The sequence below is a fragment of the Ziziphus jujuba genome, chromosome 5, assembly GCF_031755915.1.
Source record: "Ziziphus jujuba cultivar Dongzao chromosome 5, ASM3175591v1".
Taxonomy (NCBI): Eukaryota; Viridiplantae; Streptophyta; class Magnoliopsida; order Rosales; family Rhamnaceae; genus Ziziphus; species Ziziphus jujuba.
Genome location: NC_083383.1, coordinates 13,676,510 through 13,704,070, shown reverse-complemented (window position 1 = coordinate 13,704,070; position 27,561 = coordinate 13,676,510). Strand labels below are relative to the sequence as shown.

The 27,561-nt window shown below is 32.4% G+C and overlaps 3 protein-coding genes across 4 annotated transcripts; 1 reads left to right on the top strand and 2 right to left on the bottom strand.

The window, feature by feature from the left end:
* Window positions 1–3,103: 3,103 nt before the first annotated feature.
* On the bottom strand, window positions 3,104–10,597 carry LOC125420381 (SWI/SNF complex subunit SWI3C). 2 transcript variants are annotated; one of them, XM_060817385.1, is made up of 9 exons: window positions 10,367–10,597; window positions 9,593–10,162; window positions 8,528–9,063; window positions 6,336–6,699; window positions 6,185–6,258; window positions 5,224–5,363; window positions 4,710–4,783; window positions 4,438–4,619; window positions 3,104–3,724 (listed from the first exon to the last, which is right to left on the bottom strand). In XM_060817385.1, exons 1-9 carry the CDS (start codon window positions 10,392–10,394, stop codon window positions 3,254–3,256), a joined length of 2,439 nt encoding a protein of 812 aa, XP_060673368.1. In that variant the 5' UTR covers window positions 10,395–10,597; the 3' UTR covers window positions 3,104–3,253. The 2 variants fall into 2 exon arrangements, with proteins under 2 accessions (XP_060673368.1, XP_060673367.1); XM_060817384.1 differs by having other exon boundaries at window positions 4,438–4,623; window positions 4,711–4,783.
* A 3,245-nt stretch (window positions 10,598–13,842) lies between these two features.
* Window positions 13,843–16,599, top strand: LOC132803760 (N-glycosylase/DNA lyase OGG1; the record flags this gene model as incomplete). Its single annotated transcript, XM_060817273.1, has 3 exons — window positions 13,843–14,783; window positions 15,127–15,337; window positions 16,160–16,599. Coding segments are annotated over 3 exons (1,404 nt in total), but the record flags the coding sequence as incomplete, so codon positions are not given.
* Window positions 16,600–19,411: 2,812 nt separating this feature from the next.
* LOC132803665 (beta-galactosidase 16-like) lies at window positions 19,412–26,208 on the bottom strand. Its single transcript, XM_060817008.1, has 19 exons — window positions 25,911–26,208; window positions 24,582–24,677; window positions 24,165–24,277; window positions 23,975–24,041; window positions 23,754–23,846; window positions 23,513–23,656; window positions 23,313–23,407; window positions 23,091–23,199; window positions 22,827–22,911; window positions 22,628–22,746; window positions 22,312–22,473; window positions 22,026–22,207; window positions 21,806–21,897; window positions 21,494–21,603; window positions 21,028–21,120; window positions 20,789–20,896; window positions 20,536–20,681; window positions 20,078–20,432; window positions 19,412–19,738 (listed from the first exon to the last, which is right to left on the bottom strand). The coding sequence occupies exons 1-19, from the start codon at window positions 26,091–26,093 to the stop codon at window positions 19,631–19,633; spliced, it is 2,460 nt and encodes an 819-aa protein (XP_060672991.1). The 5' UTR covers window positions 26,094–26,208; the 3' UTR covers window positions 19,412–19,630.
* Window positions 26,209–27,561: the final 1,353 nt, after the last annotated feature.

Here is a 27,561-nt window from a genome sequence, read left to right as displayed (position 1 = left end):
AGACGAGATATTGGAAGTTTCCAGAACTCCCGTGTTCATATAGGCAAGTGCGGCATGTGCTTCCTTATCCCACACGACGCTACTCTATACACGCTCTTCTTTTGCTCTTCCTTCTACAAGAGTTGTCAAACTTGCTATTGGCTTTGCTTCGGCATTTTCTCTCTGTTCATCTCTGAGATTCTTCAATGGCGTCCACTTTGTCTCACTTCCAAGACCTTTGATATGCAAACCCAACTCTCCTTCTTTCTCTAACCAGTGACTATTGTTTGGCAATAAGCACTTGAAAATTATTGCCCTCGAATTTTTGGTTTACTTATCATTCATGTTTGATTGGCTTGTTTTCTATGGATAGGCTCGAAGAAACTCATTGAGAATCTCTGCAATTTCTAAGAAATGGGAACCCGCCAAGGTTTCTCTCTTTTTTGTTTAGTGGAATACAAAAGGCACGGGAAAGTAAAATAAGGATATGGAAATTATTTATAATTGTTTTTTTTTTAAGGTGAGAATGGATATTGAAGGATAAAATAAAAAAATTCAAAAAGTATGGATAAATATCCTTAATGTCTTTAAAGAGAGGTATTGGGCCAAATTCGTCCAAAAAAGAATTTACAAATCAATTAAAATGTTTGTGGAGGTTTCCATTTATTTATTTATTTAGAAAATGAAGATTTAATGTGATTTATTTTTTCGGTGAGTTTATGGAATAAGTATGGTACTAAATTAGTATTGTTATATAATTAATTAGGGGTTCTTGGACCTTAAGATGAAGAAATGGAGAAGGAATTTAATCACAAGGTGTAATGCCATCACACCAAGTCTCATTGTTTCCATTATTTCCATTATGGGTGGATCTTCTGGAGCTAGCCGACTCATTACCATTGCATCGGTTTGTTATTCCTTGGAAATTTTTACACTTTGAACTTATTATGTAAAAATAAATAAATAAATAAGTAAAAATGAAAAATGAAAATAAAATAAAAGGTGGTAATAGTTTAAATGGGTTTTGCAGATGATCCTAGCTTTTGAACTTCCTTTTTTTGCTCCACTCCCACTTCTTAAATTCAGTAGCAGTGCCACCAAAATGGGACCCACACATTAATGCTATTACCGTTTAACCAAGATTTTCGATTTTTTTATTATTATTATTTTTAGTTTAAGAGCAGGTTCACTACTGAAAATAATTTCAATGCTAAAGTTGCAAATTTTTATTAAATAGATGAAAATAATGATGTATGGATATTGTTGCAGATTATCATATTCGGATTTGGAATAATTGGAATCAACATCTATTACCTAAGCACAGGATTTGTGGACTGGTTGATCCACAGCACTTTACCAAAGGCTGCAACAGTTTTCATTGGGATTATATTATTTACTCTAATGGCCATCTACATACTTGCTGTCGTTTAGTTGATATTTCGAAAAGATACTGCAGTAACATTCATCGATACTACCAAGAACAACTCCTTTTCGGAGATTGAAATAGAAAATAGACCTCTGAATCCTGATCGTCCACATGACCATAAACCTCATAGAGAGGATTTAGCTGATATTGCTCTTCCTCAATAGGGCAATCAAAAAATTGCTATTTATCCAAGCAAAGTTTGACTACCATTTTCATTGAAGTTGCAAAGACGGGAATGGTAGAAAATCTGAAAAAAGTTTGGTCATTCAAGGATTGCCCTGGAAGTTGGGAACTAAACTGAGGAAGAGGAATATCAGCTAAATCCTGTCTATAAGGTATATGGTCATGTGGGCGATCAGGACTCACAGCTCCATTTCTTATTTCAATCTCCAAAAAGGAGTCGTTCTTCGTAGCATCGATGAATGTTACTGCAGTATTGAAAATGTCAAGTAAACGACAGCAAGTACATAGATGGCCACTAGAGGAAATACTATAATCCCAATGAAAACTGTTGTAGCCTTTGGTAAAGTGCTGTGGATCAACCAGTCCATAAATCCTAATCCTGTGCTTAGGTAATAGATGTTGATTCCAATTATTCCAAATCCAAAATCCATGAGAATATGATAATCTGCAGCAATATCCATCCATCATTATTTTCATCAATTTAATAAGAATTTGCAACTTTAGCATTGAAATTATTTTCAGTAATGCACCTGCTCTTAAACTAAAAATAATAATAATAATAATAAAATCAAAAATTTTGGTTAAATGGTAATAGCATTAATGTGTGCTTACAAAAATGGAGTTCTTGTGGGGTTCCATTTTGGTGGCACTGCTACTGATAATCCTCTTCCTCAGTAGAGTTCCCAACTTCCAGGGCAATCAAAGAATTGGTATTTATCATGCAAAGTTCAACTACCATTTTCATCGGAGTTGCAAAGACGGGAACAGTAGAGAATCTGAAAAAAGTTAGGTCGTTCAAGGATTTGCAATCTCATCGGTGGAATTTGTAATCAAAATTAGCAAGTAATGTTTGTAATGGAATAACCTGTAAAAGCTCTGATGTAGTTTTTAGAGAACCAAAAATATATGTTGAATCCAATAATCGTATTTTTGGATACATAAATTACCACCTCTTATAAGTCATCTTTATATGTAATGTTTATTTACTTTTCTTTAATATTTTTCATTTTTCTTTTGGCTTTTTTCTATATGATGTTTATAGGTAATGTTTTCTGATAAAATATATCTCAAGTATGGTAAATCTGCTACATTAGGAAAATTTTCACACCATCCAGGAAAGTCAGAATAACGCATTACCACTACCCTAGTAATTTTGGAAGATAAAATCACCCTGTTCTGGTCATCTACATGAATGCGGAGAAAACAAAACATAAATAACCAAAAATTAAAAAAAAAATAAAAAATAAAAAAAAATAAAAAAAGGAAAGAAAGCAACCAAACCAAATGCAAATGGAACCATATTGAACATACCTTATAACGTAGTTCAAATTTGGTAAAAATGTCTCTTAGTCAACGATTAGAGTGGCTTTTCCTCCCGTCCACTCAGCCAGAGTTCAAACAGGATGCGGTCTTCAAAATCTAATTAAGCAGAGAGGGAAACGAGAAAAAAAAAAAAAAAAAAAAAAAAAAAAAGAAGGTGGGGGCAAGTAATTTTAATAACTAAATGCATGCACAAGACCTACAAACTGCCCAGTTAACTTTTATTTTACCAAAACTAGTAAAATAATGAGTCATGAACAATGGATCCTTTGTTATATTTCTTCCTTCTGGTTTCACTGCATAACGCAACGACCACAAAAACAACAACATTACGTCAAATTTTCTTCAACCTAAACCTGAGCTAGTGCCATGTACGGGCCTTAACATCGGGTGATTGTGAGTAGGCTGTGTATTTCCCGAGGCATTGAACATTACATTTGTCGGATTAGATGAGGAAGATTGTATTGCTGCTAGAGGCAGCCTTGGCCCCAATCCAAACATTGATTGCCGTGGCATGAATGGTGACACTTGGGGTTGTATGGTTTGATTGTTGCTGTAACCTGATATGCTTGGCTGTGAAGGTGAAGCTGACATAATTTGTTGCCTACTATTACCTGTGTTGTTGTTCACCATGGAAGGACCAACACCTGGTAGGTTCACAGTTGAAGTGCCTCCAGAAGATCCAACCCGTGTAGATAAAATACGGCCACGCTCAGCTATAATCCTCTGCCTTGTCCTTTCCACTTGTTCACATTCTTTCATTAGAAATGTTTCCACTTCTGCAAATTGCTTCAACTTCAGCTCCAATCTTTTCAACTGTCAAATTTCACAGCAGAGAGATAGTAATTAGTTTTGAGGTTTTTTTTTTTTTTTTTTTTTTTTATTTTTACTTCCCCTAATGAAGAACTGGTGCATCGCAGGATAATCAATCTTATAAATTCAATTATTGATGCATAGACCTTGATCAATTTGAAAGACACTTAAGGTGAAAATAACGCAGGCAACAAATGTTTAGACAAAAATGAAAAAGGTGACAAGGGCAATACACATCCCCTGAATGGTATTTTGATTCAGAGTTTAAATCAAGCTTTTCAAGAGCAAGTTGAACCACAATACCAAAAATGGAACTTTATCAATCTCTAAAGTACAATTGACAAAGACTGCATTTGAAAGAAGTTTCAATGATATAGGTTTACGGAGATGTTATTAAACTAGATGATTTGATTAAAATATATAGGGTATTTCCTTCACACTCCAGGAATTGCTAAAAATATGGTAGGCTCTATTATCATGGTAGCTTAAGCTATTAGCATGTGGATTCGTAATTTGTATCCATTCAACACAATCAAAATTAACACCCTTTAACCCGTTTTTAAGCCTTCTTAAAACGTCCACTGCTCGCTTCCCTATTAACATCTAACTAATCAAAGCAGTAATAAAATTAGAGAAGGGAAAATGGGGAAGAAAAAATAAAGTAAAGTTGAGAAAAACGATAGCAAATAAAGAAACCGTACTTGAAATCTTTATACCTGATGGTTTATAATATTAGCAGATAGTCTCTGAATTTCACGTTCTTCATGATCAGCAAATAGTTTTGCTTTTGTTGCTGCAGCAGCAAGGCCAACTTTAGCAGCGGCTTTAACTTTTTCGGATGATAATGGAGCAGCCCCTGCATCATTTTGATTCCTGGAACCATGTGCTGCTGAGTTGTCTTCCAAATTTGAATGCATGAAAGATCAAAATGAGAGATGGAAAAAGATTGATCAATAAATGATGATAACAGGTAAGAACTAAATTCTACCTTTATGCTGAATGGAATTTGCAAGATCTCCATGAGGACCAGCATCTCTACCATGCATACTCTCTGAATTCATCCTTCATACGTTTAAAAAGAATAATTTTGTGCACAGAATTAGATTTGCAATATCAACAATACAAAAGCAACAAATCCAAGAGAAAGCTTAATATAGTTTCCCCAAAATCAAAACAGAGAATAATTTATCAGGAATATTTTTTCCAGATTAGTAAATATTCCTCCGACTTCTTGTTACAGGCAGCTTAGAAGGCTCAACATGCTCATAAAACAAACAATACAAGTAAACTACTTTTATATATGATATTGGGATCTTAGCCAAGCAATCCATCAAAGTGTCATGGAGAGACTACCACAAACTTTTATATTGATATGACAAAACAAAAACTTTATGAAAACAACTAAAAGAGAATCTTCTAAAAACAACTCTATAAGATGAATGCTACAAAGGTGAAGTGTGTTAATATTGTCCTATAAAACATGAGAATAAAAGACTACTGACCTATTATTATGTCCCGATCCTTCTGTCTGGATGATGCTTCCAGTAGTAGATGCACTATTGTCCTCAGATAATGCGGCCAAGGATGCATGGGCACAGGCTGCAGCAACTCTTGGCCCAACAGCTGAGGCCAGAAAAGCAACCTGAAACAATAAACCAGTTATTAGCTGTGTAGGCAGCCAAGCAAAGTCTTTAAGAACTCTTATATTTGTTCCAAAATTCTGCAATTATGCTTAGCAACAAGTCCTATGTTTGAAAATCTACTTCAAACATTCACCCCTTCATTTAGATAATTATTTCTTTCTTACTTTTTACAAGCAGGGATCAGGAATACAAACAATTACAAACTCAAAGAGGAATTGGATGAAACAAAGATCTTGGCATCTCTGGAGTTCTCTCTCATTCTTCAAAGTACAGAAGATAGGAGCTACAATAATGATAATGGGTATTATATAACAAAATTCAAGTGAAAGACCAACATGAGATGAAACATGATACATGGTCGATGATTCACTTAACCATCAATTTGAATAATATCACAAATTTACTATAGCAAACTCCATGTGGCAATACATGAAGGCTTCTTGCCGAATTTGGTTGGTTTATGAGAGAATTTTACACAATTATCATTCAAAAGTATATAAATTAATCCACTATACTGCTGTCCTAAAAGAGGCACATAAGCATGTACTCTGGAAATCCTTACAAGTCTCACAAAAAAAATGAGGTCTAAGAGAAAATGAATGATGGCAGTAAAATAAATTAACTTTTCTTGCATGCGCACACAGATACCAATGTTTGTCATATCCATATTGCAGATATGCATTCAATCAATTTCACCAGGCAACATTCTTCAGCTTTTTTGTTCCAAGAAAAAAAAAATTTCTGTAGTTTTTTTTTTTTCCAAAATATACATTTTAACTCAATTCCATTTAATAAATAAAGCTTAGAATCGGTCACCTACCATGGCCATGACTGGATTCCCAGAATTTGCAAATGGGAAGCAGCTTTCAAATTCAGCATCTTCTTGGCAGGATCCTAGAGGAATAAAGTACATACAATGTCAAAAACGTATCATTTTTAGCAAAAAGTTGAAACTAAGTAAATAAGAATACCTGCTATATCCCCGTTTAGATTTGAATGCTTTCTTCCATGAGCATCTCCATTTGACAAGTTGGAAGACATTGAGACACTTGGAATTTCAATATTTTCCAAAAGACCATCTTCCACAGGTAGACGAAGAAAATGAAGAATGCATTGTGCTTTTGACTTGGTACCCACATGCTCTGCAATTTCATTCCAATTTTCATTGTATAATTCCATTGCTTCAAGCAACAATAAGGTTTCTTGGTCAGTCCAACTTTCCCCATCTGTGTCAGCATAATCTTTTGTTGAATCCAAACGCATAAAATCTATGCTTGAATGACCAATTATAAATCTTCCCTCATGGAAGCAATCAGAGCACAGCAATATATCAACCTGCAATGTAACTAACCGGTAAGGAATACAATCTCAACAACTTAAAAACATTTTCAGCTAAGCTTTTTGGCCCAAACCCAAGTAATAGAGATCAGCTATTCAGCCTTTTATAAGATCATAATGTTTGATAAAGAGAAATAACTTCAACATCAATTAAGTCATTTGTGCTTCAGGACTGGATGTTAATAAAGAATACATCAACTAAAACTACTTGGTTATATATATTTCATCCAAAAAAAACCCAAAAAAAAAAAGGGAAAAAAAAGGTAAAATACTAGATTTTGCGTTTGTACCACGCCCATAAGCAAAGACTAATTAAATTGCAGCACCTTTTTCGTCCTTTGCCTCATTAGATGTGCATCTCCTATTATTTTATAAACATTTCAAATGCAAAATTATCATTTTAAGTATTTTTTGGTAATCTTGAATATAAAATAAGTTTAAATGCCTTTAGCTTGTGTCCCACTTAGCCCAGCAAGGAGTGCCAAAACAAATTCCATAAGCAATCACAAAGAAGTCCAGAAGCTAATTGCCACTTCTCTCTTCAAAGCTTATGGCCTTCACAGCCTTGCACAGGTACCCCTCAACAGTTCCATAAAACAAAAAATGGAAGGACAGTGAACTAGAATGCCAACATACTCGGGTGCAGCATGAGGGACATGGTATGTTCTATAACGATAATGGTAAGCATGGTTTTCAAGCTTAAACAAGACTTGACTTCAAAACTAGTATTAGCAACTACAGACCTACCAACAATTAAAGTGGCATCTAAATAAAATTAAAATAAATACCTAAAATTTAAGAGACTGCATCTGCATACAACTGGAACATTTATGTGTGTCCATTTTTAACTCTTTAATTCATATTGGAAATCTATGAACATTATTTTTTGCAATTCCAACCTCATTATTTTTCCTTTATCTGAAATTAGGGTGGAGAGGAATTACTAATAACTGCCACTCAGCCATAATATTCAAATTCGTTCAAAACTTTATATCCCTCTTGAATAAGCAAGAAATTATAACGCAATCACTCCTGAAAGTGCACTATTTTTCTTTAGGTCATTATATTTAATTAACTATGAATACCAGACCACAGATACCTAAGATAAGCATTTGTCAAACTCAACTTCAGTGGAAATCTAGACTCCAAACCCACTAGTGAATAATGGTAACTATGGTCTTGAACAAGCTACTAAAGAGCCAACAGAAGCATATTAGGATGAAACTACATTGAAAACGGAATATCACCTGGCATTTAGATCACTAGAACTGAACATACACTTTCATTTATTTACTAGATAACCATAACCAACTCCTTATATAAAATTCTACAAATGGTTCACATTACCGGGGCTTTTGTATGACATGGATTGAGAAAAATAAGACAAATTTCTGAGAAAAGTGCTCTTAAACCTGAAAATGCTTAAACTTTCTAATAGGTTTAATTTCTAGTCTACTCCTCAAATCTAAATTTTCTAATAGGTTTAATTTTAGTCTACTCCTAAAATCAAATTATATTTCACTGTCATATGATTGGACATCTAATTCTAAGTGCCTAGTCTAATATTCTCTAAATCTCGATTGCAAGATGTTGCCTACTTTAATGTTATCTATTGAAACTTATACTTCTGCTTAATTTGGAGTGCGTTAAATTTTAGTATTGCAAGCTGATGAAGGATTATATGATAAATCCACTGTGGAAGTAGGCAAAGATTTCTAATTTTAGTAACCAGCAATTCTAGCGGTTGTCTCTTTTAAGCAACGATGCTATCTGTTAATAGAAATAACAGAAGGAATGAAAAAATTATAAGATTCTAGAGATTCACCTCCTTTTGTGACTGATAATACACATTGTGAAGAGACCGTGAACAGTAATTGCAATGATTTTCAGATAGACGCTCACGGATTCTGTTGTCCAAATCAGAGGCATTTTCATCATGAAATGGCAGTGAGGAATAAACATCAGCTGCCTTAAGCTTACATTTGGGCTTGTCAAACTTGATTAAGCTATCAATTGACTTGATAGCAGCCGACGGCACATGAATATCACCATTCGGATCCTCCCTTAAGTAGGAACTGCTATTCCAAGGCTCGCGACATGGTACCACAGCACAGTAATTGATAATTCCCCAGTGATCAAGAAACCGAACAATTCGAGTTAAATCTTCAACATCAACGCCCAATGCCAACCCCAGGAAATCAGAAGCTGTAAGCCGCTTCTCTGGATTTTCCATGTATTTGGCAACAACATAGTTCCTGCATTCCATGTATTTCTCAGGAGTATGGTCAGGTGATTTTCCTGAGAAAAAATGTGGCACCACTTGTCTCTCTAGTCGATGAACTGTAGCCGGTGAAAACCAATCTGCTCATAAAGTCGAAAAAACAGACATAAATCACAAAAGAAACCCAGAACTCTACACCATAACCCCTCTGAAAAAAAGAGGCAAACCAAAAATGACAAGGAAAGTTTGTTATGTTGAGACTACCCTTGGCATGATATGACTAATTTAGAGTTTCCACAAAACAAAATCAATCCCAAACCAACAAATTCCCAAATCAATTTGTTTCGTCCATACTAATTTGACAGTTGTCAAATGGCAACAAAAACCAAAACCAGTTTGAAAGTGAAAAAGCAAAACCAGACACCATGGAAAATCGCCAAAACACTTTGTTAGCCCTACATAAGCACGACCAAAATTCAAATACAAGCCAAAAATCAAAAGGGGTTAATCACAATGAAGACATCAGAACATATTATTATTCAACACGTGAAAAAGAATTAAATAAATAGGAAAAACTCGTATGTTTAACTACTACTTTGCCACATTTTCGTTCTACTAGAACACTAAAAAGCCAGGAATATGTGCATGTGTAAAGTGTATCGAACCCACCTGAATGCACTGGGACAACATGAACTCTGCTCCCAAAGCGCTTAACAACACCACGGCCTTCCATAATCGGCGGTGGGGTCAGCACATAAGCGGAATTCCCACCGTCCGATCGGTCCTGATCCAATGCGAGGCTATCAGCGGGCACAGCGGACAAAGCCTGAAGCTGCCCGTACGACAAATTCTCCAGAAACAACGGGATTCCCTGACCCTGACCCTGACCCTGAGGCTTGGTATCCCCACCACAGTGATTGGCTCGCTCCAATGCAACAATGGCCAACACAGACTGGTGGGGACGACTCACCGCGTGTCTGAGAACGGGCGGGAAGTCGCAATAGCGGACCCCACCATCCAAGACCTCGGTCTCCATAGCACCTGCTGGATCGTTTGCTGTTCCCGATTGGAGGTTTTGGTTTTGGTTTTGATTGGGTCCCTCCGAATCGTCCTCGCGCTGTTCGACAAGGTCGTCCTCTGCGTCTTCTTCATCACCGTCGTCGTCGTCTTCGTGCTTCTGTTGTCTTCTGCTACTGATTAGGGGCTCTCTCTTTCTCTTCCTCCATTTGCCGCGACCATCTGTGAAAAAGATAAATTATTTTTAAAAATAAATTCTCAGAGAAACCGAAAAATTTAACCTTTTTTTAAAGCAAATTAAAACATAGAATTGTGCAGAAATTATTAAAGATATGTATATATATATATATATATCGAGAGAGAGAGAGAGAGAGAGAGAGAGAGAGAGAGAGAAATGGAGGAGGGGTTTTAGGTCACAAAGAGTACCTGAAGGGAAGGAAGGGGAAGCTGGCATTGTTCAATTGGTATGGAGGAATTTTGAAGTGTATGTAGAATTTTGTGGGGTCTTTGATTTGGTGCAAAAAGTGAGACTCAGAGACTCATGCACAATGAAGAAGGTTTAGAGAGAAAAAACAGTCAGAGACAGCCACACAGAGAGAGAGAGAGAGAATAGCACTTCTTCACTCTACCTTGCGCACCTTTGTCTTTTTGGTTTTGCTCAGGAAAAAAAAAAAAATATATATATATATATATATATATTTATATTTATATATATCCTTTCATTTTGCATTTCTTTTTCTTTTTTTATTAAAGAATATTACTAATTCTCAGTTCTTTTTATTTGTTTATCAAAATCTATTCTTAAATTCTCTTTGATTTAACAATAAAATAAAAGGTAAATTTAAAACTAGCTTTTATTATTATTATTATTATTATTATTGCTTTTTAAAAAAAAAAATCATATTATAGGAATCCTTTTGTGTTTTGTTCTTGCTTCGGTTTAATCTCATTTGTTTATATCCTGTTTTTATAAAAATATACCACTATCTAAGAAAATTATAATATATTATTCTTATATATATAATTAATAATTTATAACAGGTAGATTTGATTTTTTATTTTTAACTTCTTCTTTTTTTACTTAAAATTAGAAATTTAAAAATACATTTATGACTATATGAGTTTTTATAAAATTTATTTTATCCAAATAAGATATTAATATGCTAGTAATTGTGGCACATTTATTTAAACATTTGCCCGTTCATTCATGTCAACTCATTTATTTATTATATTGTGTTTGTGCTAGCCTATTTTTATACAGTATTATGCTCGTGCCAGAATATTTTTGCTCATGTTGATGTTTTTTATATTTGTATCAACATATTTTTTTTTATTTTAATTATATATTAATTAAAATTAATACATTATATAAAATTAATTTTGCTAAAATAAAATTATTTTATGATTTATTAGGTAGTTTATATTTACATAAAAGAGAAAAAAATTACATAATTAACTAATTACAAAATGTATAAGCAAAAAAAAAAAAAACACTTCAAATAAAGAAACAGATAATATTAAAAAGTTTAAATCCTAAAAATAGATTAATTCTAATAAAGTATTATATTGATTAATTTTAAAAATATCAGCAAAATAAAAAAATAAAAAAAAAATATATATATATATATAACTTATCAAATATAATATATTATTATATATTATCGTGTTTGATTCATCATGGACTCATATCATGCTTAATTAGATTAGATCTATTTCGTGTTTGGCAGAATACTTTTTTATGTTGTACTGTATCCAATTTTACACCTAATAATTGAATCATAAATCTTTACCATTATCATGGTCAAAATGTTAGTAATAAAAAATTATTACTAAAATCATCAAATTGTTTTGATATTAGCCTAACCTATATATATATATATATATATCTATTCACGTTACACATGTAGTTCAAATGTTAATAAATTTTAATATTTTTCTCAAAAAAGAAAATGGAAAACTTAATAAATAGGTTATATAAGTAACTTATTTGTTATTTAATTTTAATATTTTGTTTCGCTTATTAAGGGAAAAAATGGGTTTATGTATAAGCATGGATTTAAAAAAATAAATAAATAAATAAGGCGCACACATAGCAAATTATAAATTGATTATTGTTTTGTGGTGAAATACAAATGGTTTACCTGTATACATAAAAAAAATACAAAATGATAAAATTGTTATTTTGTTAAAAAAAAACTATTTAATAGCCTTTTATTACAGATAAAAAAATTATTTAATTAAATAATAAATATTCAATAATTAATAATTTATTATTTATTAGATAAAAATATTATGAAGTATATTCAATTTAAAATTTAATAAATTTAAAATGAGTTATAGATTTTAAAAGATTTGATGGATTATTATGAAATTTCATAGATTTTATAAAAAATTTGTAAGAATCCAATGTAATCTTTAGGAATAATATTGAATTTTATATTGACAATTTTATCCACAATTTTACTATTAAAATCTTTTCAAATCTATTAAAATCTATCATTTTTTAAAATCTTTTAAAATAAATGACTTTTTAAATACCACTAAATTTTAAAAGAATTCAACAAAATCATAAGTGAATACACATAGATTTTAATAAACTTTTATAAAATCCATTAAAATTTGAATTGAATATCATTGTACTTGTACAGATTTTTTCAAAATCTAAATCGAATACCTCTAAATTTCTAAGTACTTTTAAAATCCTTCAAATTTTAAATTAAATACACCCCCCTTAATCTCCATACCAGGCTTTTCAACAAAACAAAACTACATTTAACCATAAAAATGTTTGAACAAAAAATTCAATAGAGGGTGCATTTTTTGTTGGTAGATGAGCAGAAGGTGCATTTATTTACACATTTATGCATGCCCACCATATATAGGCATGATGGTTGCACGTGTACTCCGAATACACTGTGATTGAAATATATATATATATATATATATAGGGTAATTCTATGGTATGATCCATCTATATGTATATTCGTATCAAAGTCAATGTTTTTTAAGAAAAAAGGTTGGCTTTTGTTCTGTCTATATAGCAGCAAAGCCAATGTTTTCTCAACAAAAGTCGGCTTTGGTATGATCTGTATGCGGATGGTCCGTACTATAGGCTCACCCTATATACATATATGGGTAATTCTATGGTAGAGTTCGTATGCATGCGAATTCTCATCAAAGTCGACGTTTTTAAGAAAAGCGTAAGTTTTGCTTTGTGTATATAACAGTAAAATAGATATTTTTTTTCTCAAAAAGTGTAAAGCGTATGTATTGGTGCAGTCTGCATGTAAACAGTCTGCACCATAACCTCACTCGTACATATATATATATATATATATATATATATTTGAATTGTGATGAAAATAATTATGAGTTTACCACTTTATCTCCTTCTTTTAGTTCTCCAAAAATATATATACATTAATTTCTTTTCTTTTAGTAATTTTAGATAATTTATTTTTAATAAATTACAATTTATTTTATCTATTATTAATATTCAAAAAGTTGATAAATTGGGACCTTCATATGGTATACAAATTTTTTTTTCTAGAAAAAAGCAGCTATATATGTTCTTGAAAATTTTCTTATGAGTCATAGTAATAAAAAGAATGCTAACTTATTTATTAATTTATTTTTAGATATATAATTTGATTTTTGTGTGTAAGCTCTATTTTTCAGATCAATCAACTATACCACTATATCGATTGGTATCTTTTTCAGCCAAAAAAAATAAATATATGTATATATATCCGTTGGTATCTAAAAATTAAAAAAGTTGGTAAGTTAGGTGATATTTATACAAGTACCTATCAAATAATGTATCGTTCATGTTTTTTAATTTTCTTTTTTACATTTCGAGCGAAATCAATAATTAGTTAGAAATATCAAATATAAGCCAATGACATGTGTCTCTACTAGCATTTAACAAATATTTAGGAAAAAAAAAAAAAGCAAACAAACAAACAAACAAACGAACGAAAACAAAAGAAGCTGGAATTCCATTATCTCACTGTGTTTCTCTTCCTCTGAATAATGTTGAGGGAGAAAACTGGAAGCTCAAATTCCAAACCCTAGCAGCCATCTCATTGAAAACCCCTCCCAATCATGAAGAGAATCAGACCCTACTCCAATCCTTAGCTACCAACTCGTTGAAAACCCTCCCAATCATGAAGAGAACCAGACCACACATTCAATCACCTCCTTCAACTCCTCCAACCCCACAAACCCTCCTCAGAATCCGCCATTCCAAGCCGCCCACCAAAACACCCAGAACCATTCTCAATTCCATCTCTTCGTCGCCGCAATCCGGTAACTCCGAATGGGTTCCCCTTAATCTTGGCCGTTCCGAGCTTTCCTTGCCGCTCACCTTCCCGACCGGCCAGACCTTCCGGTGGAAACAGACCGGAAATCTCCAATACACCGGCGTTGTTGGGTCCCACTTAGTTTCCCTCAAGCACATCTCAAACGGCGACGTTTCTTACTTCATTCACCATACTACCTCTGAGGCTGATTGCGGTTTGGCTTTGAGAGATTTTCTCAATGTGGGTATTTCTCTGAGTGACATTTGGGAGGTGTTTTCGGAATCCGACTCGAGATTCGCAGAGTTGGCTACCCATTTGGGCGGTGCTCGAGTGCTCAGGCAAGACCCGCTTGAGTGTTTGATTCAGTTCCTGTGTTCGTCTAACAATAATATTCAGAGGATTACGAAAATGGTGGATTTTGTTTCGTCTCTGGGGAATCATTTGGGGACCGTTGAAGGTTTTGAGTTCCACGAGTTTCCTTCTTTGGAGAGCTTGTCGAAAGTCTCGGAGAAAGAGTTTAGAGAGGCTGGTTTTGGTTACAGGTTGGACATGCTCATTTTGTTTATTCCTGCCATTGGATATATATGTTTCTGTGTTTGTCCTGAGCTGCTGTTTCATTGTTACTTGTTTTATTCTTGTTAATGTTTATGTTGAGTTTCAAAGACATTTCTGTGAAGTTATTATGCTTAGATCAGAAGCTCTAGTTATGGACAATGCATTCTTATGTATAAATCTGATCGTGTCACATTGTAGTTTGTAATCCTTGCACATTTTGGTAGTAAATGGAGATGCAAACGTAGATTTGATTATCAATTTTTTGTCAACCCACTCTAGTGCTATTACCTAGGAATTAATGGATGCTTTTGTCTCAATGTGGATGAGCAGGGCCAAATATATTACTGGCACCGTAAAGGCGTTGCAGTTGAAAAACGGTGGAGGTGTAGAATGGCTTATGTCTCTTCGTAAATTAGATCTTGAAGAGGTTATCGATGCCCTTTCCTCTTTACCAGGAGTTGGTCCCAAAGTAGCAGCATGCATAGCTCTTTTCTCTCTGGATCAACATCATGCCATTCCTGTTGATACACATGTGTGGAAGGTATGCTTTTGGGTCTGAGTTTACTACTTTAATAGTAACACAGATGCGGTATATGGCAGATTGTGATCGCCAACATGGTAAAGTCTAAAAGATCTATTTTGGTTCCTTTATGAGTTGGTTGATTAATGTTGGCAGATTGTGATCGCCAACATGGTAAAGTCTAAAAGATGTATTTTGGTTCCTTTGTGAGTTGGTTGATTAATGTCTTAGCATAATTAATCTGTTTATAGCGACCATCAATTCCAACTCGAGTAATTATGGAAAGTAAAATTTGCATTTGCAAGAAAGAAGTTCTGATGCCTTACTAAGTGGTAGATTCTGCTTTTTTAGCTAGGCTAAGACCAACTTCCAGTCCAAGTTTCGAGTTAGTATTGATTAATTCATAGAAAGCTGCCATTGCCATCACGGCTAATAAATAGTTTTGTTTGGTAGTTCGACAAACCATTCTTGAAGAATGCTTTATTTTTGGCATATTTCAATGAGCATAAGAGCCTGGACTGATTCAAAAGTCCACGTTTACCATGGTTTCCCTATCACTTAAGAACAAAAGAAATACAAATCAAAAGTCCATGTTTCTTAGATACTAAGGTTTCCCTTTCACTTAAGAACAAAAGAAATACAAATCTAGAAGCTAGAAATAAAATAGTATAGGTGAATCTCTCAGGCTATAGCTTTTTGTAGAATTTTAGTGATGAGAATGGTCAAAAGTACTAGTTGGTAGATGAGGTAAAAAATTACCATGTATCTTTACTAATCTCTCTTTTTAAATTTTAATTTTTCAAGTTTTGACATGTAAATTTTTTTCTTTGTTGTGGGAGCAAGATTGCTACAAGGTATCTCATACCCGAGCTTGCTGGTGCCCGTTTGACACCTAAACTCTGTAACCGTGTGGCAGAGGCATTCGTGAGTAGATACGGGAAATATGCTGGCTGGGCACAAACCCTGCTTTTCATTGCTGAATTACCCTCACAAAAGGCCCACCTACCGCCACATTATTGGAATGTTAAAAAGAAAAAATCTGGCAAAAACAGATTGGACAAAGTAGCAGAAACTATTACCGATGATTATATATGAAATAAAAAATAAAAAATTGATGTTTGTTAGGTCAAATTTAACGTAAATGTGTATTTTTTTCTACAGCAAGATCTATTGATCTTTGGGGAAAACTAAATTACAAGCGTGTATTGTTAATGTATGAGCTTAGAGATTGAATCCTGTAAAAGGTTGGAAACAGAATGTATTTCCTCATTGGCATTACCATAGATTTGCGGGTAGTCGGACAAAGATCATCAAATATTAAATTTAATGGAAGAAACAATAACTCATGCCGTAGATAATAATTTCACATTCACCAACCTGTTTATTAACCCAATTTGCCATTGAAGACTATGTAAACAATTAATATGACAATTTTTTATTGGCATATATGTTGGATAGACGTCTTCTCCGTTTATAAGAAAATGAAAATTTCAATAATGAAGAATTTCAATTTGGATTATTCATGCTGTGACATGTCAACAAAATCAAATCCAATGGCTAAACTTATGCCATGTTATAATTATTAAATAGAAAATATTTATATTAGTTATTAATTAGTGTTAATTTACTTTTATAGTTTATAGTTTAAAATAAAATATCTTAATAAAAATAAATAAAAACTTTTTTTTTTTAATTTTGTAAGTTTTATTAATTTTTTTCCGTGTAATATGAATCATATAATTACATATGAAAATAGAAGCATACAAAACATTTTCCATATATTTTATAAATATTGAAATTTTAATGGTAAATTGTGTATCCTTTGTTTTTAGGTTATGAATTTTTTTTTTCAAATTTTTTGCATCGTTTTTGCCTTACTTGTTTAATTATTTAGTTTTTAATATTACTTAAGCACGACAATTTGCTTCCTAATATGTTGCAAAATGTGTATTTTTATTATATCTTCAAGTAAGCATCCTTTTTACATGAGTCAGACTGTAAAAACGAAGCATAATCGATTAAAGTATTTTGATGAAAAATTGACTGTATAAATATATATTATGATTTAATAGGTTAGTAGCTCAGTTGAAGATGAGCTATTTAGGTGGAAAATTAGTAAATTGTAAATGGCAATATTGATTCACATCATCCATTTTCTTCCTATTTTTAATGCTTTAATACTGACAATCATGGGAAAGTGAAGCATTATAATAATTTGACAAGTATGTCTATCTGCTTTAATAATCAATAAATTTATGAGATTTTGATTTAAAATATAAATTATCTACTCATTTTATATTAATAGTAGGAAAAAATTTGAAGAGAATAATCATTTAAATATTCTATGAACGATAATTTGTTGATAGAAAATTGCTATATGTAATTGTTATTATTTGTCACATAAATAACAAAATTACCAAACACATTCATATTTTAATCTTATATTTTTCTACACATTGCATTCGTTTTAATTTTGTCCTTAAGCCAAACAAACTTTCTCTTGCTACCCTCATCAATTATAGGAAAGGGCTTTATAATTCCCTTAATAAGGTCTATATTGCTGGCCACTTTGCCTTACTTCCAAGACCTTATCGTCATTGTTAACATGATAAAATATTATTGTTTCTAATTGTCTCTCATTTCCAAACATAGCAAATTTTGAAAATTGTAATATAAATACATCAATACACTAAATAAAAGTCTATCTATTTGGTTAAGGATTTCTAGTTCAAAAATAGAAATCTCCACGTACTAAATTGTTTTTGTCAATTAGATATGGCATAAAAGTGAAAAAAGTGAACTAATTTCTCCTTAAAATGAGTTGCACCTTTATATATTTGTTAAAGAATAATGTTACATATAAATAATATAACATTTTGAATCTTAAATTTAATGTGAACTAACCAAAAAAAACTTAAATGTGTAAAAATATTAGTAAATATTTCATCACTGTCAATTATATATGTCGTTATGTTCTTACTATTGAATTAATTATTAAATTTTTTAATCATTATTGTAACAAAACACACCTACAAAAAGTTATTTTACATTAGTAAAGAACATAATTGTAAAACATAAAACAAGAAAACTATAGAATGGTGCTCTTTCTTTGAGGTTTTTAAACAAAAAAATTTTCAAAGAGATGGTTAAAATATGAGGACATATTTTTGAGACTTGTTACCAAACAAGGGTAAAAGTGACTCTCTCACTCTTTTTTTTTTTTCTTTTTTTTTTCTTTTTTTTAAAATTCTTTTTCATTTGAATATCAAACCTAGTATCATACCACTCATAACCCTACTATAAACCTAAACCCAGCTTTAGTAGTAAATGAATAAAAACTCATATACCTTTAGCGTCTAACAATGAAGCTATCGAGGAAAGCAAGTGTTTGACTCATTCCTAAAAATCCTGTAACTACAAACTTCTTCCACTATAGGTAAGGATGAGTCTTAGTATTGCATTCTATCCAACGAATATAATCCATTTAAATAAACTTAAAAGAAAATGCTCTAATTAATTTTCCTGATCTCCCCAAGAAAAAGATTTTTAACTTCAAACTTTTCACTTTTTTCTCATCTTCCTGGTCCTCACTGTGCGATTACATTGTTTTTTTGTTTTTTTTGTTTTTTTTGTTTTGGTTTTTAATTCTTTTCTTTTAAAATCAAGGCATGAGAAGAACATAAGACATTTGACAAACCAGACAAAAACTTAAGTAAATAGAAATTAAAAAAATAATATCACAAAGCATTGAATTTCCGATCCTAGAAGAAAAACCACAAAAAATGAGGTTTGGTTTGGACACGAGGGATGCTTCTGTATTTTTTACTTTCATTTTTTTTACAATTGAAATAAGTGTGATATTGAAAGAAGGAAACCAAAAGTGAAAATTCTCTTATGAAAAAATATTGTCTTTGAGATTCTTTGCACGAGAACCAGAGTGTCTAGTCCAAAGAAGAAGATGAAAATGTGTTTGTTTTTTTTTTTTTTTTTTTTTTTTTTTTTGGTATGTGCGTGTGAAAAGAGTAGTTGCATAGACAAGAGCTCTGTATCTGGTTTATCATTATATCGTGGGCAAAAATTCAAAAGAAAACAAAATGCAAGACGCAGCAGTTGTTTTTGAACCATTTTGCATAGTAAAAAGGATCAAAACTCGTCAACATTTCTCACTTATAGTATAGACAAAGGATATATATAAAATGGTGTCCGTAACATATATATCAAAAACATTAAAATGTAAAACTAAATTAATGGTTTAATGATGAAACGAGCTTTGGACATTAAACCCTCTCAAAAGTTGGAAGCAAAAGTAGTTCTTCATTGGCATTGTGCATCAACCACCAGGGATTTGCGGGTATTCGGACAAGGATCACCAAAGACGAGATTTGATGGAAGGATTGAACACCTATTCTTCCCTAGACAAACCTGCCAAATTAAATTTACAATAAGATTAGCTAACTGATTATGGTGGAATATTATATCAAATAACTAAGATAAACATCCAATGTACTAAAAATGGATCCTCCACTTTAAAAATGGTTCACATCCACAGCCTAGACTGATGAACATTATGAACTTGTGCAAGGGCAAAATTTTGTCTATATGGGTCATCAAGAGAAAGAGTTAATGTGTTAAAAATGTTATATGTTTTTTCTTAGATGCTACGTAAAAAATGGTATGTTCTCTGGAAAATCATACTACTTTGAGTCTTTGATTGTAGATAGATAAACTAAAAGTAGGGAAGAGAGAGAGAGTGATGCTCACCAGCTCTGCAATTGCTCTGGAATAAACAGAGTGACATGTTCCACGGGCATAACTTTCACAGTTACCGACGGGAGTTCCATAGCTTGCAAATAAGATGTTGGAAATATTCCTTCCTGGTGGACAAGTTAGCTGAACGCTTGGGGCTGTTTGTCTTCTGTAATTTCTATGATTACTGCCTCCTTGGTTCTGTTCCACCCAAGAACTCACTCGCGGCAATTGTGTTTCAGATACCTGACCACATACATTTGATATTGTAACTCTGTCCAAGGAAATCCCAAGTGGGTTACCATCTTCTTCTTCTAGTAGAACCAATGTATTGCCACTAGGCTTCAGGAAGGATCGAGGAACATGGTACCTAAAATTCAGAATACAGAAAATGTTATTAGCCAGAAAGTTCATTACAAGTCATTCCCGGATTTCCTACAAAACAAACGCATATAAATATAGATTGTACATACCATTGTTGGGAAGGATTTCCTTGTGGTGTGAGTAAAGAGACCCAATATCGACCAATGCTTTCGCCGTTGATCCATGCTTCACCCTTTCCCATGGAACCAAGGTTCAATGCAACAGGGTCACTTCCTTCTGGTGCATCAAATTGAGTCTGCCAATCAGCAATGAAAACAGGGTCATTAGTAAGGAATGACTTAGAAGCAACTATGATAGCTAGCTTGAAGAAAACAAGAATTTGATTGAATTTTATGTCCGTACCTTATACCATGTGAGCCGTTGGTTAGCTGAGTTTGAATGCTTTTTCCACTGAACTTTGCTTGATCCAACATCTGAATAGATTTGTGAAGTATCACCAAATAGTCCAACCTTCATAAAATTGTTCAATAATGTCAGTATAAGATGAAGAAGAGTCAGTATAATACAACAATATATGTGAAAGTTTTTTAAAACTATACAAGTTTTGGACTTGGCTTTCTGACTGAGAGAAGACAAATTACCTTATAACCCCAGGAGTTTCTGGAGAAATCTTTGTCTTGAATCCTTAATCTACGAAGTCCATAAAATTTACTCTCCATATGCGCTCCGCCAGCCTTCAATAAGAAACCAGTATATATAGTTTTAGTTGAAGAATCAAAAGAAGTACAAAAATTTTATATCAAATATCAGTTTATGGGGTAGAGGTTCAATTTCAGCGGATTGAAGGTGATATATGTCCGGGTTTGTATTTATTACAGAACATAAACTACGTGTTTCCAGCTATCTTTTTCTGTTCGTAAATTTCATTAGACTGAAAAGGAATAATTTTACTCAGATATGCTATATAAGAACCATTGGAAAAATATGCAGAGAGTTTGTTACTTGGACACAAGCCTAACTCAGACCAAGTTTTAAGTTCCTTATTATCATTACAAAGAAAACATTAAAAAAAAAAAAAAAAATTAGAGAATTGGGAATGAGAATTACCGGTAAGCCAACCATTCCACTGAGTAAGGAGATGTCATTCACCCCTTTACGTAAATTAACAGTAGCGTCTAGTGAGAAGCTTGGAGCGTTGCGACCACCATGTGCAGATCCTAAGGAAATAACAAAATTCAAGTAAAATATAATTGTAAAGAGCATAAGGTTTTGGCAATTTATACTCGTGGAAAATTCTTACTGAAGCAGAGTATTCTTTTCTGGGAGAAACTTTAGCATGCATATGTAAAATGGCATGAAGAAGTTGTAGTTATAAGCATTAAGAAAATCATCAAAGATGATATGTGGTACAAAACTTACCAACAAAAATTCCATTTACGAATGCATGCAAAACGTGTCCACGGGAGTACACATTGAGTTTAGCTTGAGAGTCTGAGGTATCATGTTGAAACCTGTAACAATTTTACAAAGAAAGAAAATTGCGAACAACATTAGCATGGAGATGGACACAATGTTATACGGTTAGATTATTCCAGCTATCAAACTACATATGAAATTATTTACTTCAGATGTGGATCACCTTAGAGTGTACCAAAGATAATCGGATTTATCTTTTGTTGTACCAGTTTGCTCTAACAATTGTTTTGCTGTTTGTGTTGTATTCTCATAGCGAGGAATAGCTTCTGTGTACTGTTCCCATCTTGCTGTTGAATCAAACACTTCGCTTGGCACCATTGATCTTGTACTGTATTGTTCACTCACCTGCCAAGCAGCAGTTTAAAAGATATGAAGAAAGATAATTGTTAATCTCTAGTACAGCATGTGGAACTCAAATGACTCAGTTTCAAGGAGAAAAAAGATATTACCATTGCAGTGTTGAAGGCTACATTCCTGCAATCCGGCAGAATACTAATTGATTTTCGAGGCAATATATATGGATGATTTCGAAAGAAGACTCTGGCATTTCTGCTGCCATTGTTCACCAGGAAAGCAGCACATTCTCCAGAATTGGCTTGGTAGACATAGGCCTGCAAAACACAAGGGAATATGTTGAGACCAATTTACTTGACTGAACTGGTTAATTTAGGAAATTAGTAACCGGGAAAATAAGCTGCAGGATATCCTGCTTAATGTTCTTATTTGTTGAGTTTTTGACAGAACATGAAATGCAGCATAACTTACCTTCTGTTGTCCACCCAAAGAGTGAGTAGTTTGTTCGCCGGACAACAAGGGCTTTGAGCATAACTTTACAGCAGCATGTAACTCTTTTAGATGACCATACTTTGGTTGCCTCAGTAAACCTGATTAATCCATTAACTGGTCAGTACTCAATGAATTATTTAAGTGAGAAGGACAAATATAAATAGTGGAAAAAACCTACCATACTCATCAAGAGGAGCCTCATCATAATAGCTTGTTGTAATATAATTTGAGGCCGACCTTCCAAAATTGGTACCTCCATGATACTGAGAATTGAAAACAGCCATTTTGTCAGTAAAATATCGCTGGATAATATTTTTTTGCTAACATTAAAGACACTTGAAAAGCTCATTCAAACCGCCACTAATTGTGCCTAAATAATAAAGATGTTACTACATATCATCAAACATTATCAGATAACATGTTTGTCACAAATAGAACATACCATGTAGTAGTTTACATAGCTTCCCTTATTCTTGGCTATGAAAAGTGCAGCATGGTATGCGATATCTTCAGCAGACCTAATATATGGATTTTGACCATAGGCTTGAAACCTTCAACAAAAAAAAGACATTAAGTAATTAATTATAAAAAAATACCTGTTAACCATCTACTTACTATTTGACAACAATTTGGTGTAAAACATGATTTATGGTGAGGCACTTACTGACTGGTCCAGTCTTCTGTCCAGAGAGCCGGCTTACTGGGGGAATTGGGACCTTTAAATGTTTCTCCACATCTCAATCCGTTACATGAATTGATCTGTTCACAACATATTCAAATTGAAAATCATTTTATCAATCACTTTCTATGCAACTTTCAAATCCCAGTATGTAATAGTAGAGATTAGAGGAAAAAGAAACTAACCACTGGATCTGGAGCATCATCCTGCCTGCACATAACCCAGGGGACACCAGTTTGAAGCCCCACTGCCATTTTTGCAGCCCAACGAACATATGACTTTCCTTTATCATGAAAAGCTCCTTCAACCAGTGTGTACTCGTTCTCAATCTACAACATATATAAATACATATTTTCAGTAATTTAAACTTTGCTAAAGTACTCAAAATGATTAAGCACAAGTTTACTACCAAGGAAGCTTAATTACCTGTGAAAGTATAATAGGTCCTCCTTGAGAAGCATAAAGTCCCTCTGATTTCATCATGTTTACTATCTTTGTTGTCCACCTTTCCATTTCACGCTGTAATATACATTATAATTAGAAAAAAAATCAGATCAATATTAGCGTTATTAACTAGCATGGCATAACAATTTTAACAACAAAATTTTTGACAAATCAACAAAAACAGATAAATAAAAAAATGTTACCTTGAATGGTTCGTTATCAGTTCGGAACACAATGTGTGGAATGCTACGTAACCAAAATGGTAGACCCCTGCGTACAAAATATAAAGTTCATTAGCATATATTGTCCTTTTACATGGAAATATTGTTGGTTATTTATACAGAACAAATAATACGAGTATGTAATAATGGGAAAGTGGGTTTTGGTAGGTACCCATAAGACCATTCGCTCTCAATGAAGGGTCCAATCCTGAGGGTGACATAAAGACCTTGTGCTTGAACTTCCTTTATGAACCTCACTATGTCATTTCTTCCACTGAAATCAAACTGCAAAACACACATCATTACCATTCTGCGTTAGCATTATACAATGTTGATTATAGATACATAAAATTGTATATCGATAACCTGATAATATTCCATTATACTATTGATTTTTTTTTTTTTTTTCATTAGAATGAACTTTTTAAATGTAAATTTTAAACATTGATATGGTAAATCTTTAATATAATATTATCATGTTGACCTGCTTGTGAAACTAATTATCATGTTGACCTGCTTGTGAAACTAATTATCATGTTGACCTGCTTGTGAAACTAACTAAAAGAGAGAGAGAGATTGTATTGATCACCTTTCCTTGTTGAGGTTCATGGAGGTCCCAGAAGACGTATGTTTCTATAACATCAATGCCTCCTTCTTTGGCTTTGGCTATCAAGGATGGCCACATCTGAAATTCACATCATAAAACGAACATTAATTATTCAGTGTTGTTGCATCTTAACAAAGAGTACCAATTAAATATGTATTACAATTTGATGAAGGACAAGACAAAATTAATATGGACAATTTGCAAACAAAGTGATAGATAGTACTTCTAATTTTGTAGATTGTTTTATGTATTTTTTGGACCTATAAATTATTTTGTAAAAAAAAAAAAAATATTCTAAGGCATCACTTGTAAACAGAATTTGAATAATATTTTTCTATCATATTTGGATACTACCTAAAAAGAATGTGTATTTAGTTTCTGTATCATAACTGTTTGTTGTTATTATATTATTATTATTTTCAAACTTTGAATTATGAGGTATGATGGATTTAAAAAATTAAAATAAAAAAATAAATTAAATTATCAGAATATGAATTAGTGGGCTCCTATGAAAGCAACCCTATTTGGCTGGAAGAAAATTTCTAAATACACCACAAACGTATTCTTGCACGCCCACTTTTCTCCATTTATACTCATTTCTTTGCGGGTGTATGCTAGTGGAGTGCAGATAGAAATATCAGCAACTTCTGTTCAGGCCCAATGTGACAAAAAAAAAAGTTGTTCTTGGGGCCTTACCAACAACATAAAAATAAAATGCAAAGTCAACGTTACAAAGCCTAAACAATATAACATATTGACATGCTAATATTAATACGTCAATTTAATTGGATAAGTAAATTTTTTAAATAGATTTTTAGGTTTAATTTTTCAAATAGATTTTCAGTTTTGAAAATTAAAAAGAAATTTAAAGAAAAGTGATAATTAATAATTATCATGTCAACGTTAGTATTATTATATATATATATATATATATATTTTGGTGATTTCATGCCAAAACTAGTAATGAACACTATTGGTAACAAATATTATAACAACAATCTTTAGCTACCATATTATTATCTTCTTTTTTTCTTATTTATTTTGGAGTCGAGTCCAATAATGATTTTGTTAGGGGTGTGCGAACCAATAATCCATCTGTTATTCAACTCTATAGTTAAACTTTTATTAGGGTGAAATCCAAAAAAACTTATCAAGAGTTCTAAGTTCCAGACACAATTATTTATCTTTTCAACAAGTTATATCATACAGACCATATTCTTACTATACTATAAATTTTGGACCACCAAGAATCAAACATTAGTAGTTTAAATTAAGATTAACAGACTAAAGAAACAATGTTGGAAGGAATACCTCAGGAGTGCTTCGAGGATAGTGAATGGAACCAGAGAAGAGAATTCGATGTTCGCCGTCGATGACCAACGACCTTCCATCGTAGGTGACGTTGCTTGCGGCGCAAGCAGTGTTGAAGCTCAAAGCCATCAAGAACAATACCAGTAGTATTGCTAAGCTAGACTTCCGAAACCAATATTCCATGGCTGCGTAACTAGTATAGTACTCCTGATCAATCCGCTTAAACTCTTACTTTCTTTCTCTGAAACTTGATATAATCTTTTAAATGCAGATGAAAATTTCTAACCCTATATGGAAACCAAACACTTGTTGTTCTAATTGTCCAGTATGGATATATATACATATATATTCTTAGTTGTCCAAATTTGATTTTGATACGGATTAAAATGTTAGTAGTCCGTTAGGATTTGTTATGCTTCAATGATCATAATGATTCTATTCCTTTTTGCTTTAGTATTTAGCTTTCTATTAGGACTCTATGTTTGCTTGCCAAGGCTTCTTTTTTCTTTTTTTGGTTAACTCACGCAGTAGATATACACAATAATGCTATATATATATATATATATAGATATAGATATTTACATACTTGTATACTAAGTTACTAACTCAATTTACCAATTGATGACCGATGTAGCAATTATTAAATAATTAGTGTAGCAATATGTATCTTGGGTTCTACTTATCCAATTATATTATTTTTTCAACTATTAATAATCTATAATATGTGTATATATTTCGATAAGTAGTAATTTATAATATTATTTGCCACATTAATTGATAATGATAAATAGATACCTAAAAATATTCTAGAAGCTCTTATGAAAAGCAAAATACCTTTTACAGTTCCAATATTACTTTTAAGTTTTTATTCTATTCCACCCTCCATGCAAAAAAGTATCTATAATCTATCTTAGAAGACAATGCCAATATGATACCAAACATAGTCCATGTTACTTAATGGTTTATTTTAATCAATTATTTTTATCTGTCTTCCCTAGCCCATTTGGTTTTACATAATAATTCTTTATTTATTTATTTTAAAAAATTCTAAACTAAAAGCCCAATATGGGTTGGTCAGTCTATTAACAGCCAGTTCTTTAGTTTGGTAGTAACTGGACAAGAAACATAGATTTTTCTTTCCTTTTTATTTTTATTTTTTTTGGGTTGTGTCAGAGTCTTTCGTGAGTATATTTTGGCAGGGCTCAAACTCTGCTACCTCAGAGCAGAATTACCCTAACAAGGGGCCGTCGTTCTTACCAATTACCCTGACAAGGGGACATACTTGGAAGTTAAAACAAAAAAATCTGGTAAACTAGATTGGATAAAGTAGGTGAAACTTTAATTGATGATTATATTTTTTAAATTAAAAAAAAATGATGTTTGTAACATGTAGATCAAACTCTTTATGTAAATGTGTATGTATATATACTTTACAACAAGATCTAAAATAAATGGTTTAATTAAGGATGGGTAAAATTCAATCCAACCCGTTCAACTCGTTCAATCCAATTCATTTTTATCAGTTTAGATTGGATTTTTACATAAATTGGATTGGATTGGATTCAAAAATATAAAAAATTGTTTGGATTAGATTGGTTTAAAATTGAAAATATAAACCCAATACAATCCAAACCATATATTGTATAATTAA

Coding starts and splice junctions, on each gene's coding strand:
- LOC132803665 (XM_060817008.1), bottom strand. CDS start 26,093: ATGGAATATTGGTTTCGGAAGTCTAGCTTAGCAATACTACTGGTATTG. Junction 21,604..21,805: donor CGTAAATGGAATTTTTGTTG/GTAAGTTTTGTA, acceptor TTATTTCCTTAG/GATCTGCACATGGTGGTCGC. Junction 19,739..20,077: donor CCAGAGCAATTGCAGAGCTG/GTGAGCATCACT, acceptor TTAATTTGGCAG/GTTTGTCTAGGGAAGAATAG.
- LOC125420381 (XM_060817384.1), bottom strand. CDS start 10,394: ATGCCAGCTTCCCCTTCCTTCCCTTCAG. Junction 10,163..10,366: donor TTCCCCTTCCTTCCCTTCAG/GTACTCTTTGTG, acceptor TCTTTTTCACAG/ATGGTCGCGGCAAATGGAGG. Junction 9,064..9,592: donor TGTTGTCCCAGTGCATTCAG/GTGGGTTCGATA, acceptor CTTTATGAGCAG/ATTGGTTTTCACCGGCTACA.